This window comes from Panthera onca, chromosome F1, assembly GCF_046562875.1.
Source record: "Panthera onca isolate mPanOnc1 chromosome F1, mPanOnc1 haplotype 2, whole genome shotgun sequence".
NCBI classification, from domain to species: Eukaryota; Metazoa; Chordata; class Mammalia; order Carnivora; family Felidae; genus Panthera; species Panthera onca.
In genome coordinates, this window is record NC_138355.1 from 5,637,422 (window position 1) to 5,652,992 (window position 15,571).

Here is a 15,571-nt window from a genome sequence, read left to right on the forward strand (position 1 = left end):
GGAGCCCGCTTCAGATTCTACCTCTCTCTACCCCTCCCCTGCTCACGCTCTGTGTCTCTCTGTCTCTCAATAATAAATAAATGTTAAAAAAAAAAAATTAAAAAAAAAAACTAGTTTAGGCAGGAAAGACTCACACTCTCTCAAAAGGACTCTACAGACGCGATCTCACTAGAGACTCACAAAGACCACACGAAGTAGAAAGGCTTTATCAATATACCCATTTCACAGATGAGGATCCCACGGCCCAAAGATGCCAGGTGCGGATCCGAGAGGCACTGGCCTTTCCAGCACACTGCACTCTGGGAGTACGCCCAGAGGAGTCCCCAGGGGACTCCTAAATGACTTGAAAATAGCAAGATGCTCCACGCTAATGAGTCCTTAATGCTGGAGCCACAGTGATGATGGCCTGGCGACAGGGCAGGGGGAAGAGGTTTCCAAGAACCTCATTTAGACTCAAATATCCACTACAAGGCGTGTGAAATCCCCCCCCCCCATTAGCCGATTCTGCATCTGTAAGGACTTTTCAGCACTTTCTCAGACCCAGACAGTGTCTCCCAACCTCCCAGCTTGAACACTCAGCAACCTGGAATTTGCCGCCCCTACAAAACGTCCCAGCCATTTCTTACGCTACTGGCTGCGGCTGGATTTTCCACTTGACATTGTTAAGAGATTCAACTGCTTATGTCATTGTCATACACAGGCCTTTTCGGTTTCCTGCTGCCAGATTCAGGTTAGATAAGGATGACAGAAGTGATACACTCCCAAGTTCCCCTCGACACCCCAGCCGGTACGAGCTCCCCGGAGTGGAGAGGCGAACTGTATTATGTATCGCATCTACCCTTCAGGTCCCTCACTTGTAAAAACCAGTACGCACCCCTGCACCGCGGGGGGCTAGACACACACCAGCTCCTATATTAACTCTGGAAGCAGCCCTCGCAGGAGATTATGCAGAATCATACACTTTATGACCCAGTCATCAATTGCCATAGAGAAGAGGAAAACAAATTGAGCTGAGCCTGGAAAGAATGTCAGGGAAATTGGAAAAACACGTGCTGGAAACGGCCTGGGGGCGCAGTGACCTCCCCTGTAACCACCCAGGCCCCGCCAGCTTGCAGCATACCAAGAGAGATTGCGGACTGAGCTGGTGGATGGCCCGTCCCCAAATCCCTCCGTCCCGCGGAGTCAAGCCTGGTAATATACAACCTATTACAGCTTCTTCTTGCAAAACAGTCCAGTTTATTCATTCTGATTACATGGGGGGGGGGGGTGCAGACGCAGAGGCCCCTTGAGCCGGGTGTCTGTGCTCTCAGTGCCCCAAAAGCCCAAGGCCAAAGTCCCTCATTCCTGCCCTCGGATGCCCGCAGGGTCGCTTTGTGACCGGGGCCAAGAAAGGGTTCCTTTGGGGAGAGCCCGCTGGGCGGGCGGGGGGGGGGGAGGGGGGAGAACCTCAGCCGGCATCAGCACCTTCTGAGTTAGGCAAACCCCAATTGAATCGTTACCACAAAAGTACAAAATGCTCGATTCACAGGATGAACCGTGAACTTCATGAGGGAGGATCTTCTTTAGATGAAAAGTCACCCCCATGCCCCGCCTCAAGGTGGAGTGAGAATTTTTCCTGCTTATTCCAAGGTGGGGAGTAAAAACGTATCCCCCCAATTACATTATACGTGAATATGAACGGCAGAGACAGTCTGCTCGCTTACCGGCTGTATGAAGCTCCTGCTTTTTGGTTAACTCATAAAACTGAGCCGGTTTGGTGCAAAAGAGAAGTAAAAATTCCTGGGGGGGGGGGGGGCGGGGAGGGAGTATTGACTGCAGACGCCCCGCAAAGTTACCTTCCATTGAATGGGTTTCCATTAAGTGATAACAAGTCAATAAAATGCCCAAGTAAAGCTCAACGGAGGGGAAAGATCTGATTTCTAACAGGGAATTCTTAACGCAGTTGTTGAGAAACATGCCGGACCAGTTAGTCAAAGCCGGTGTGTTGACTTAGCCCAAGCCACTCCTCACCAGAGAAGGCCTGCAAGGTCCCGCCAGCACACCAGCGTGGTCGCCCCGTACGCACTCCGCCCCGAGGGTCTCCTGGACGCCCCGTCCCAACGGAATCCCATCCCCGAGACCACACAAAAGGAAACCACGCTAGGAAAACGGCGACAGAAGGGCCGGCCGGCCTTGCTCTCGACGTCCCGCGACCACCGCAGCACGAAACGCCTGTGTTTCCACGACGGCCTGCGAACTGTGGTCTCTGAGAAATTCATTTCATCCCAGCCCTTGTGGCGGAGGGAGATTCACCACGAGGAAACGCCATCCCAGGATTGCCACAGGGCATTTCTTGCAAGGGGCCCAAGGAATTTTCCAGATGCGGCCCCGATGCTCAGAATGTCTCCCGACCCCACCTCGACTGACACCCGCTGGAGCCTCTCCTGCGAGCCAGGCGCGGCGCTAGGCACTCTCACAAGCCCACCTTCACTCAGCTCGCAGCAGCCCGGGGGGTCACCCCTGCTCTCGCCATGTTCCGCAGGGCCAGGGGCACACTGGGATCTCACCAAGTCGCCTACACCCCGGTCGGGCACCCTGAACCGTGTGGCCGTAAGGTCACAGAAGAAGGAGTGAGCTGGTCTTCATTGTTCTTTTTCCCCTTTCGTCGATCTCCATCTTCTAGAAGATTCTATATTTCCTTCATGCGCAGATAACGCAGCAGAGATACTGTCTCTCATTCATTCATTCATTCATTCATTCATTCCCCCAACCGTTTCACAAAGGTTTTGAAAACATGCACTATATTTAAAGCCAAGGAGGATCTCCCAGGGGGAGTAAGGAGCTTATCCACTAGCCACATTTTTAAAGCAAAAAGAAGAATGTAAAGGTGGGTCTGGCCACTGTACTGAATATTCTTCGGCTTTGCTGTTCTCACCAGTAAAATGTGGGTATTGGAGGAATCGAGCTCTAGGATTTATATTATGCTAACTACTACGCTATAGTAAGGTTCTTCTTATTTTTTTTTAATGTTTATTTATTTTTGAGAGAGAGACAGAGCGCGAGCAGGGGAAGGGCAGAGAGAGCCGGAGACACAGAATCCGAAGCAGGCTCCAGGCTCTGAGCTGTCCGCACAGAGCCCGATGCGGGGCTCAAACTCATGAGCCGTGACAGCATGACCTAAGCCAAAATCAAGAGTCGGACGCTTAACCGATGGAGCCACCCGGGCGCCCCAGTGTGGTTGCTATTTTGTTAATATCAAGAACAGAGGCTCAACATCCTCGTGAGATCAAACACATTTAGGGTGCCTTCCAGCCACGGAGACCCGCACCGTCTTTAAAATAATAGCTCCCTCCTGGAAAAATGAACCACCAGATGTCTGGCGGGACCGCAGTGAGACTCAGGCTGGTGGCAGAACCCCCGCAAGCTGACTGTGACTGCAGGGTCACGGGACCAGGACAGCGGGTTCCTCCAGACCTCCACGGTGGCCTCCACGGCCAGGTGCGCTGGACCCGCCGGTCGGAGGGAGTGCCACAATGCTGGGTGTTCCTGCGCCAGGTGTTGAGACCGCCTATAGCACCAATGACCTCGAGTCACCAAGCTCACAGCATGCCGGCCGTCACAGGAAGGCCGCACGGTCTCGGGAGAATCGGGACATACAAAATCCCAAACGTCCACATGCTAAAATGGCAGTCGGGCAGGTGCCTGGGCGGCTCAGTCAGTGAAGCGTCCGACTCTTGATTTCGGCTCAGGTCCTGATCTCACGGTTCGTGAGTTCGAGCCCCGCAGGGGGCTCTGCGCTGACAGTGCAGAGCCTGCTTGGGATTCTCTCTCTCCCCCTGTCTGCCCCTCCCCCCATCGCACGCACACTCTCTCTCTCTCTCTCTCTCTCTCTCTCTCTCGCTCACTCTCAAAATAAATATACTTTACAAAAATGGCAGTTGGCCCTCTAAATGGCTTTTCATATTATGAAAGAGTCCACATTTGCATTTGGTTTGATTTCCTAAACAGTGTGCTCCCGGATTCGTGAAAAAGCCATCTTTTCCATTGTCAATTCTACCTGGTCAGGAGAAAAAAAATATCACTGCAAATCATGGATGTGAGGGCCTGGAGCGCAGAACTTCGCTGCCCCTCAAAACCCGTAGCACTTTCCATGCTGGAGGTGCGACGACAACGACACCCCGCAGGACGTCCCGAATTAATCTCGAGTCACCGGCGGAGGACCTCAAAGTCTTTTCTACCAAGATAGAAAATTCTTCCCATTAAGTACTTTCACATCCTGCCTTCGGGTAAGTTAAGTCGCAACCCGGCAGAATAGAATAAGCCTCGGCAATGTTACCAATCCTCCTGGGAGCTCGCACAGAACTCCATCGAATCTGTAACTACACTTGGCAGGCGTGTGCCAACAAAAATCAGAAAAGTGACGGCAGCGCGTAAAGAACAAAAGTTCTGGAAATGATTCACGGGACACCGGAAAGGCCTTTCTCTAAAAGCAGCAACTGACTAGTGCAATACGTTTTTCTTGTCAAACCTGAAGGCCAGGTACAGCTTGGGCTGCGTTTCGGCAACGCCTCACCGTTCGGCTCGCTTTTTCTCGATACCTCGTCGCCTCTGGTAACACGATCGTCGGAAGGGATGTTCTGGCTCTGTGCAGTCCAAGTCTGTTTCCAAACTTAAATATCTGCGGGAGTCAAAGCCCTCAGATAACAGAATGTCTCTTTGACTTCTCAGGTTCACGTTCTGGCCTCCGATCAGAACTGCCTCTAAATAGCAGTCTGATTATTAACGAGAATCTTGGGTATGGTACTGACGACGTGTGACGCTTTTTCAATGCGATATTACAAAGAACCAGTCTTCCGGTAAAGAGAGGAAGAGAGGCGGATCAACCGATGGGTCTTCAGCAAAAGCACGAAATTAAACGTGCCCGGTTTGGGCCTCGGCATCCGAGGGCCACGCTTCCAGACACACTGACACATTCTTCGCCTACGCCAGGTTTGATGCAAAAGTCTAGAATTATATCGTCACAGAGACAGCCCTAGACGGAGATCGAGTATCTCCACGAGAGCATCTTCACACAATACGTACATTTCAAAAGGAGGAAACTGAGTCAGGGAGGTGGACCTTGGGCCTCCTTCTCTTTCTGAGTCTCGGTTTCCTCATCCCTAAACAGATCAGGCTAACACCTGAGCCTTACATAAATGACTCGGGGGGCTGAGGCCTCACCAGAAAGATCTTCCCCGAGAGAAAAAAGGGGGACCCCATCTCCAGAAAATAGCACGTGCAGCCTGGACCCCGAACCCCACAGATCTGAGACTTCAGTATTCTCATCCAGAAAAGAATTTTCTCTCTAAGAGTACTCACCATTAGATTGATTTTTTTCTAAGTACCCCTGGAAACGTTTCTAAATTTTAACTTGGTTTACCCAAAATAAAGGTTTTACATTTTTCAAAACCACATAAAACCATTTTAAACGGTTTGAATTTTTACCGCATGTCAGAGTTAGTTTTTCACTAAAAAACAAAAACAAAAACACAGAACTACTCAATATTAAAAAAGAAAAAGAAACAAATTTCCAGTGGCCCTTAAAAAACAGTAAGCACAAAGAAGGCAAGGATTCTGGAAGGATTTTAGAAGATGCTTCTTTATGTATTCCCCGGGTCCGCAGCCAGTGTTTTGTTTTGTTTCGGGCACACGTCACTGATAATACAATTTTGGAATAAATCAATAAAATCCACTTTTTAAAGTCAGCCGCGTGCATGTTTTTTTTTTAATTTTTAAAAAATCTTTATTGATTTTTGAGAGAGAGACAGAGTGTGAGCCGGGGAGGAGCAGAGAGAGAGGGAGACACAGAATCCGAAGCAGGCTCCAGGCCCCGAGCTGTCAGCACAGAGCCCGACGCGGGGCGCGAACCCACAAACCGCAAGATCATGACCTGAGCCGAAGTTGGATGCTCAACCGCCTGAGCCACCCAGGCGCCCCAAGCTGCATGCATATTTTAACATACCCTTTAAGCCTGGCGTTTCAATGGCCCAGGTACTTTTAATGGAAAGACAGAGGAAAGTAAGGAACTGCTGATTAATTTGTAGTCGTCTCACAGGACAAGAGCAAGGACACCATCCTCGCTGGTGCAATTCGCTTCCCTTCAGATGGCAGAGAACAGTAGTGGGGATGGGCCTGAATGCAAGCCCTCGGAACACGAGGCAGGCGATGCTGTCACTTCTGAGCACATTTCAAGCCTCTGATCTTTCACGAACAGACAGGCAGGTGCAAAACCTTGGAACCTTCCAGGGCAGGGGCAGGCACCTGTCAGGTTCATCAGAAGCAAAGCCCACGCTGCAGGAAAGGCCTGAGGCACTCTGCACGTTTCTGAGGATGTCTGCGCAGCTCCCACCCCCGGAAGCAAAGGAGAGACCGGCCTGCTGCCCACATTCCCTTCCAGTAAAAAGGCCCCTGCCATCGTGCGTCATCTGAATGGCCACGCAACTTTCAGAGCACGCTTCCAAACAACCTGCTCTTCGCTTTGTTTTGAACCACAGGGAGGGCTCGTGGATTTCGTGCACTGGCCCCAGGGTGGCGGGAGACGCGGCGGGAGCTAACAAAGCCACCAGCTTCAGCATCCCCCCCCCCCCCGCCCCGCCACCGCCCGCACAGCGTCACAAACCCACTCCTCCGCACAAGTAAGGCACCTGCTGCACGAGGCTGAAAAGGCTTCACTCCGGGGAGAGGCAGAGCAGCATAAAACATTCTCAGTGTGGGTCCGAGGGCCAGGTTGAACGTGCAATTTCAAGCCTGTGTGTACGGGTGGGTGTGAGCGAGCAGGTGTGAGGGTGTGTGTGAGGGTGAACATGAGAGGGCAAGGGTGAGCATGCGTGGGTGTGAGCAGGGGTGAGTGTGAACGTGCGAGGGTGTGTGCACCGGGGGGGCAGGGCAGCCCTACAGACAGGAGCAGCGGAGCCGGGAGGGGAGAGAGGACCCCGGTCCGTGGCCCCTCAGAAGACTGCGACACCCAGGTTTCCCCGCAAAACCCTGAGGGCCCCGCCAGAAGGCCCAGCCCATCAAGCCGTCTGGCCTCCTGTGGACAAAATATCCATCTCAGATAATCAAGTGATGTTTGACCCAAGAAGGTGTTTTGGGGCCCCAGATGAGGCTCCACCAAAAGTCTGTACAAGAGAAAGAAAACTTGGCTTAGCGCACAAGCACTCAACCAGAAGCTGAAAAGTCCCTAGGATCCCATAATTTCCAGTTGGTTACCCGCCCTGCCCCCTCCCCCACGCACGCCCCGTCGGCCCCACGTGACTCAGAGTGAAGCCGGCAGGGGATTTTTCCCTGGCTCCGCTCCGTGGGTGTCCGAAAACCTTGCAGAGGTGGGAGGCAGGCCGGTCCACCCAACCCTAACCCACCCGCAGGCCTCACTCCCGTCTCTGGACCTGTGAGCTCACGCAACGCCACTCAAACGTCCGCTCCCTCGGTTGGCAAATGAACAAAAAGAGTCAGCACCTGTCGTGCCTCATCTCGCCTTTAACTCGCTTCCCGGACGAGAGTGCTCCGCAGACACTGGGACACGGAGGCTGTTTTGAGAACTAGCCAACAGGAGCCGCTAATCCATCACGAGAGAGGCCGAATGCAAGGCTGGAGAAGAAGTCGAAGCAGCTCTGGCCGTGCGGGGAGGGTGGCGGGGGGGGGGGGGGTGCGGTTTGAAAAGCAAATGGCAAAAGAACCGAGGACCGTCTCTCCTCCACCAGGCCTGCGACTGTGGGCAGGAAGGCAGAGAAATGCGAACTGCGCCCGCAGTGAGAGGCAGTCCCTTCACCCGCCTGTCTCGCTCCTTCCAGGCACACCATGCCTCCTCCAAGATGGTATGGGTGTGCCCCGTGCCCGCAGCCCCGTCCCGCCACAAAACGCCAGGCTGATCGGGGCCAGACTTTGCACAGACATTTGCCCCCGCCTCATCAGCAGAAAGTGGAGCTTCAAGAAAAGAAATGCCCACAACTGTGATTTCTCCAGCGGGAGTCACAGAGGAACGTGCGTTAAGGTCCAAAATGCCTTAGAGAAGGATGCGAGGTGCAAATCCACGGTTCTCGGTAGCCGTGGCCGAAGTGAACTGCGGTACAATGAACGGTCCATGCTATTTAAAATGAAATCGGAAAGCTACCTGCTACAAGAAAATGCAGACTTCCTTCCCCCCCCCCACCCCGGGGTTGCACAAGACCTAGGAAATTCCCCATACTCTGGAAAAGCTAAGAGAAAGTCCAGACCTTTTCAGAAGTGCTAGCGTCAACTCTTAACGTCTTCCGTGAGATGCTCTGATCCTAAGAGTGAAAACAGCCTAGGCCTGAGATTCACTATGTTACAGAAATAAAACTCCCGTCTGTCCACCGCCACAGCCAGAACAGGATGTCAGTATGATGAAACGCAGTTGAAAACGGATCTGAAATGCACCTACACCAGCCACCAGGCACATCTATTAGGAGTTATCAACCCCAGAGGTAACACCCAGTGCCTGTCTCGGGCAGTTCAACCGAACATAACATTCTGGTATTTTAAAAACTGTCTGCTTAGCTCAAAGCATGGTTTTGTTTTTAATTCACACACCAAACCTGTATCTCAGTTACACTGGTCCCACAAACACTGCAGTGTCCTGACTTTACTACCTGAGGCTAGGTCGTTCTGCACCCAACAGACCGGTCACAAGCACACCCACAGCTTTCGGGGCCCCAGCAGAGAATCCCATCGCTCATTTGCCTTGGCCAGTCCCTAGAAGCTGGGTTAATTCCATGACCTGCTCAGTCTCCCTCCGCCTAAAGGTATCGCAGAATTAAATGTTTCACCTCATCAGACGAAAAAGCTAGTCAGCAGCTCTGTTTATGATCTTTGGGGATTAATCAGGAAGTTTTTGGTAATACTCATGAATATGATCTCCCCAAGAAGTGAATGGCGACCTACCAGAGAGGCACGTTAAAAAATTGTTTTTTAACATGTACGTGGAAATAGCGATCGAAGTGACTCGATTCACTGTCCAAGCTGCAAAGTGCACAGTCAGTGCCTAGCACTCCCCCCCCCACCCCCCAGCAAATGCACCTGCAGAGGACTGTAAGTTGTGACTGCCCCAGGGCATGGATCAAGAGTCTCCAAGAGACTCAGTAGAAAGGAAGAAAAACAGGGGGGTAAAAACTAGTTAAAGGAAAATCTCTGAACAAGACTTACCACTCTGGGCTTCTGCTGGTCCAGGGTATGCAGGAAGGCGGAGTTGGGGTCCAGGCAGCGCTCAGGGTCACTGGAGATGTCCTCCTCCGAGTCCTCATAGGAAGAGGAGAAGCCAGTGGAGGAGGCAGACGAAGAGGACAGTTTCCTCAGGGGCAAGGTGCCCCGGGGACTTCCCTGCACCTCCTCCACGGTCTGGTCCTCCTGGGCACCCATGTCGGTAATGATGACGGCAGGTATATTGCTGGGGCTGCGGGCCTCTCTCGGGGAGGGCTTGTCCTTCGGATCCGGGGACAGCAGCTCTGGGCTGGGGTGGGCGTCTCCGTCAGGCGGCTGGCTTCCCCAAGTCCCCTGTGGCTGTACTCCTGTGCCACACGTCCAGGCCCGGGCTTCCTCCATGGGGCCCAGCCAAGCCCTGGAGCTCCCAGGCTGCACACCCACCCTGTCTCCGGGAAGGCACTGAGGTTTCTTCAGATCTTTCGCGGCTGTCCAGCAGGGCAAAGGCTCCAGCATCGCGCCAGAGGGAATTCCTGCCTCCAACTCCCGGGTCGCTGGCTGGGCTGAGCGGCTGCCCCCAAGCAGGCCGGGCGTCAGAGACCCTTCATCCACTCCGCTGGAGCGCCGCCGAGGCTCCCCGACCACCGGGGCCCCACCCTGGGTCGCAGCAGGGCCTACTGAACCCAGGTCTGGAGATGGCTTGACCCGGCTCGGGGATTCAGAAAGCTCCGAGCTTTGCGCGTTCACAGTCCTGTCCTCCGGCCTTCGGGGTTCAGGCGCCCCGGAGCCCCGCACGCCGCCACCGGGCGGATCTCCGTCCTCCACTTTCCCAGGGGGCTCTCGGCTGCAGGGCCCACCCCTCTCTGGGGCTGGGCTCTTCTCTCCGCTCAGAGGCGGCCGGAGACATTGCGCCAGAGACCCCCGGGGGCGCACACCCCCAAGCTCGCGGGGCCTCTCAGCCGGCTCAGTGAGGCCAGGGTCGTGTGGCTGGTGGGGCCCACTGGATGTGGTTCTCGCTGCCACTTCTGTGGACGTCACCACGTTCACGCGGATCAGCCCCGCCGGGGGAACTTGGCCGCTGCGCGCTCCCAAAGGCGGAGAGACCCTCTGGTCAGTTTGCATAGCTCTGGGTGAGCCACCGTGGGGTCTGGCAGGGATCCCCTCCTCCACCGCAGAAGCCGCTGGGCCCCGAGCCCCTGATCCTGGGGGCACGGCCGGGCCGGGGAAGGGCGCCGCCCACTCCTCGCCCTCGGAGAGGCACCGGCCCGGCGCCCTTCCTCTCCGGCCGCAGCCGGCCTCCGCCGTCTCTGGACATTGCTCCCCCAACGACTTTGTCCTCCGTTCCTCGCTCTGAGCCGGCACCCTTCCCGGGGGCTGGCTGCTGCTGCGGAAGGGGCACGGCGAGGGCGAGCGAGCCCTGCCCAAACGCGGGCTGCGGGGCGCTTGACCGGCGGAGCTCTGCGCCTGGATGTGCGCCTCGAACAGGCCCACTTTCTGGTTCACCTGCACGTTCTGCAACTCGCGCTGCAGGATTCGCGGCTTCCTCTTGGCCTCCTCCGGCCCGGGAGGGGAGAGGGAGCCGGCGCTCACCACCTGCCGCCCGTCCCCTCTGGGGCGGCCCGCCCAACTCGGGCTGCCCACGCCGCCGCCACCGCCGCCGCTCAGCCTGCGCCGGCCGCCCCGCCAGCCCCCGGGGCTCCCGGGCTCCTCGGGCGACAGCGGCTCGGCTGGGGGGAAGAGGAAGGAGGCGCCTCTCCCGGGGCTGAAGACGCTGCCGGGGCTCAGCGCCGCCCTGCCCGGCGGCGGGGGCGTCTCGCTGCTGCTGGGCCCGGGGCCGCCGCTCTTCACCTGGTCGGCGCTATTCATGATCACCAGGCTGTTGAGTGCATAGCAGTACACAGCCATAGTACTGGGGCCGCCGCGGCTCCGGCCCGGGCTCCGCCGCCGGCGCCTCCTCCTCGCGCGGCCCCCGGCTCAGCCCCGCAGGCCCGGCGGCCGCGGCTCGGCGCGCGCGGGCGGGGGCATGGCCCGGGCTGCGGGCGGGGGGCAACACCGAGGGCTCAGCCCCCGCCCAGAGCTCCATACACGACCGCGCCGCTGTGGAGACACAAGGAAGAGAGTCAGACCCCGGAGGGCAGGGGCCGGGGGAGGGGGAGGGGGCTCGCGATCGCCACCGCGGAAGCCCAGTCTGTCGGGGATGGGGTGCCACCGGACGTGTCAGCTCCCGGGAGTGCGCGGCGCGGCGCGGACCAGAGCCCGGCCGCGGGCGTGGGTCTCCCGAGGGCGCTTCCACCCCTCCCCCCACCCCTTGCTGCGACGCGCTCGGGGGTCGCTACAAATTCCACCTTCTAAGATTCCTCCCCGGAGCCACGCGGACCGGCGGCCACTGGGTCCCCAAGTGAGCTGCGAGCGGGGCGCGGCTGGCTCGGATCTCCCCGAGGGTGCGGACGCCGCGTCCGCGTCCGCGGGGCTCCTCGCCCCCAGCAAACGCGGCTCAGGTCGGGTGGAAGGGAAGCCCGCCCCTGGGCTGCAGCCTCCGCCGCTCCACCCTCTCTGGCCTCGGGGACCCGCTCGGGAGGGAACCTGCCTCCCCAGCCGCTACCTGCTCGGGGCTCGGGGTGGGGGTGGGGGGAACTCCCGCGCGCCGGCCGCTCGCCTCCCGGACCCCGGGCTTGGGGCCGGATCCCTCGGCCTACGAAGGCCCGGGCGCGCGGCGGGGCCGCAGCCGAGGCATTTTCCAGCACCGGCCTTGTCGCCGGTCCCCCAAACAAGTGTGTTTTGTGAGTGTGGGCGCGCCTGCGCGCGCCCGGGGCCGAGGCGCTGCGGGTCCCCTGTACCGGAACCACTACTCGCCGCCCCCTGTCGTCGCCCCCTGCGGAGGGGTGTGTGTGTGTGTGTGTGTGTGTGTGTGTGCAGCCCTCCGCACGCCCTGTGCCGCAGGACGCGGCTACCTCTGCGGCTCCGGGACCCGCGCCCACTCGGAGGAACCCCGGGGCCCGCGCGCCTGCAGCCCGGAGGGAGCCCCGGCTCCGCTCCCCACGCCGCGCCGCGCGGCCGAGGGCCGGGCTCGTCCGCATCCTGGGCAGCCGCGCCCGGCGCCGGCCCAGCGGCCCGGCCGCCCAGTGCAGAGGACGCCCCGAGCGCGCGGGGAGGGCGGCGAGGGGCCAGCGGCCCGGAAGGGGAGCGCGAGACACGGCCCGACCCCGTCCCGCCTCCCCTGCCCGCGCCCCTGCCCCTGCCCCCGCCGCCCTCCCAGTCCGCGCCCCCCGCAGCCCATCTCTGCGCTCTTCTTCCAGAACGCCCGGGCTCGCTCGCTCCGGGGCAGGGGAGGGGAGAGAGGGCTCGGAGGCGAGAGCCGGGGAAAAAGCCGCCAAACTTACCTGCGATTCCTCAGCTGCCCGGGCCCGTGCGGGCGGTATGGCCCAGGGACGCAGACCTCGTAGGAACAAGATGGCTCGAAAAGTGAAAAAGCTGAGGATCGACGTCCGCGGCTGGCTACGGAAGACAAACACCGGGAGCCCGAGCGCGGGGAGAGAGAGCTCCTGGGCAGGGGCCGGCGATGGCGCGGAGGATCCGCCGGGCCGGCCCCGCACGCCCTTCTCGGCCGTGCAGATACTAGCCCTGTCAGTGTTTGCTAGGCTACTTCAGTGTTTGTTCAATGTGCGATTTAAAAAAAAAAAAAAAAAAAAAAAAATGTGGGGGGGAGTGGGGAGGAGGCAGGGAGGAGGAGGGAGGGGGAGGAGGGAGAAAGGCGGGGGCTTGGGGGAGGAAAGCAGGAAGGAAGTTGTGAGCCCGTCTGGGGTTGAACTCAGCGGAACAAGTTTTTCTTTTCTTCTTTTTTTTTTTTTTTTTTTCTATTGCTTGGCAAGACCGAGGGAGGGAAACACTTAAAAAAAAAAAAAAAAGTTTCCATTGTTAGCTGACAACAAAAAAAATAAAAGCCTTTTAACTTCTGCGGGTTAAAGATATACGATCCATTTTCCACCCCTCCACCGAGCCTTACTGATGCCTTGCTTATTTTTGAAAAATGTTTTTAATAAAGTTTTGAGTGTGCATTTAAGCAAAGCAACTCAGGGGCACCTTTTGAGCACTTAAAACTAGTTAGATCCTCTGTCAACGGTGTGTGTTCTCTACACAAATATGCAAATTCAAAGAAGGTACTTTGTGGGCGCCTCCTTGCAAAGCTGCAGATCTTTTAAATGCATCGCATCGTGTTTTGGAAGATTGTTGGGCTGTGAGCTGTTCATGGTTTTGCAGAGCGCTTGCTGGCTGTATAAACATGCCTGGACGCTGCACACTTATCTGTCACAGTAGATGTGACATGGGCATAGTTTTGCACTTCATTCTCAAAGTTATTTTAAGAAAAAGGATAGTCCTGAAAGGAAGAAACCTGAGACCCCCCCCCCCCCCCTTGCTCGGGCTCTCCTAGCTGGATCATTTTCAGGATCCCTTTCCCCCCACCATCAGAAAAAAAAAAAAAAAAAAAAAAAGGTGTGGATGCAACAGTCAATACCCACCCCCACCCCCCAACCCCCCACCCCCGGTAGAGAATCCTACCCCATTTGAGTTCTGGTGCTGCAAGAGATTTTGGTTTTTTGGTGTTTTGGTGTTGGTTTTGTTTTTTTTTTTTTTTTTTTTTTTTTTTTTTTTTTGCCATAATTCCCTAAATCCTAAACGACAGCATTTAGTAGAAAGAATGAAAACACAGCTGCCAGGCTGGGGAGATTTAAAAATTGAAAGCCTGAATCAGTCCTTCTATTCCTATTAGCTACCATTTTGATGGAAATTTTGACTCTGTTTGTCGCAAATACATCTCTTGCTTGTTTATGGAACAATACTGTTCAAGTGAACAGAGCAGTCTGTTGGCTCCGCCAGGAAGACGCTCAAGTTAAATCTGAAACCAAGAGATCCTTTAGCTAAGAATTTCTGGGAATCAGACACTTTGGGTCCTTTCTAATTTTTTTTTTCTTCCAAATATGCCATGAAAGGATTGAGCCTAGTCAGTCTCCCACCCACAATGGGGCTAAATAAAAAGGGCCCAGACTTTATTCAGGTGTTGAGTCAGGATCTGGGCAGTCACTAAGGCCTATCCTTGACCCTAATTCGGTTCCCTAGTGGCGAAAAAGGGGAATTGCCCGTTCCCGGGCCACCCATTCTGTGGACTTTCTGGCTCTTCTAGGAGATGCAAAGACCAAAGGCAGATGTCACGGCGAAAGCAACTGGAAGGCGCAGCAATGCATACGGTGAAGGTGGAAATTTCGCTCGCTAGTCCCTGGGAAATCTCACTGTCACCTCATGAATAGACATCACCGGCCTTTCCCAGAACGGAGGCATTCCGGCTTCTGCAATGGACAATTAGGCTGAAGAATTTTTGCTCAGAAGGCAGCCAGCAGCTGGTCAGGGGTGGGCCTTAAGAAAAAATTTCTGGGGCGCCTGGGTGGCTCAGTCGGTTGAGCGTCCGACTTCGGCTCAGGTCATGATCTCACGGTCCATGAGTTCGAGCCCCCCGTCGGGCTCTGTACTGCTAGCTCGGAGCCTGGAGCCTGCTTCTGCTTCTGTGTCTCCCTCTCTCTCTGCCCCTAACCCACTCGCATTCTGTCTCTGTCTCTCTCAAAAATAAATAAAAATTAAAAAAAAAAAAAAAAAAAAGGAAAGAAAACATTTCTGCCGTGGGCTGGAGGTGGGGTTGGATGATAATCCCACCAGTCTAAAATTCTAACTGGAACACAATCCAGTTGTCTTCTACGATTCTAAATGAACAGAGGGGATCAAAATTATACAGCACTTCATATTAGCCAGGCACTGTTCTGAGTACATGCTAAATATTTATCCATTTTAATCTTCATAGCAACCCAATGAGATAGATACTCATTACCCCCTTTCACAGAGGAAGAAATCAAAACACAAGTCATTTACCCCCAAATCCCACAGCTGGCGAGTCGCGAGGCTCGGGTTTGAACCTGCACAGCCTGGGGCCAGGTTCTTTCTTCCTCCATATTCTAGACTAGAGACCGGCGACCAGAGGAGACGGTAGGGAAAGTTGGCCTAACTCTCAGGGTTTCCATTTTCCCACTTTTGAAACGGAATTTTAAAAATCATAGCTATGAAACTGGGGCGCCTGGGTGGCCTCAGTTGGTGAAGCGGCCGACTTCGGCTCAGGTCACGATCTCGCAGTTTGTGGGTTCGAGCCCCGCATCGGGCTCGGTGCTGACAGCTCAGAGCCCGGAGCCAGATTCGGATTCTGTGTCTCCGGCTCTCTCTGCCCCTCCCCCACTCCTGCTCTGTCTCAAAATTAAATAAACATTAAAAAAAATTTTAAACATCATAGCTATGAAACTAAGAACAGAAAGGGAGTTTCCTCAACTCGACAAAGGGCATTTATGAGAAAAACTACAGC

The 15,571-nt window shown here is 55.7% G+C and overlaps 1 protein-coding gene and 1 long non-coding RNA gene across 3 annotated transcripts in view; one reads left to right on the plus strand and one right to left on the minus strand.

The window, feature by feature from the left end:
* The window catches only part of ITPKB (inositol-trisphosphate 3-kinase B), an 89,518-nt gene extending 76,667 nt beyond the window's left edge, over positions 1-12,851 (minus strand). Inside the window, exons 1-2 of one of the 2 annotated variants that reach the window (XM_060643311.3) lie at positions 12,555-12,851; positions 9,181-11,271 (exon numbers count right to left, since the gene is read on the minus strand). In XM_060643311.3, the coding sequence (XP_060499294.2) occupies positions 9,181-11,079 (1,899 nt within the window). In that variant the 5' untranslated portion in view covers positions 11,080-11,271; positions 12,555-12,851. Of the gene's footprint in view, positions 1-9,180; positions 11,272-11,830; positions 12,213-12,554 lie in introns of those variants that run through there. The other variant, XM_078440580.2, reaches the window with a different exon arrangement.
* The window catches only part of LOC145713337 (uncharacterized), a 385,846-nt gene extending 371,047 nt beyond the window's left edge, over positions 1-14,799 (plus strand). The window contains exon 3 of the long non-coding RNA XR_014136405.1: positions 14,703-14,799. This is a non-coding gene — a long non-coding RNA (uncharacterized LOC145713337). The remainder of the gene's footprint in view (positions 1-14,702) is intronic.
* Positions 14,800-15,571: the final 772 nt, after the last annotated feature.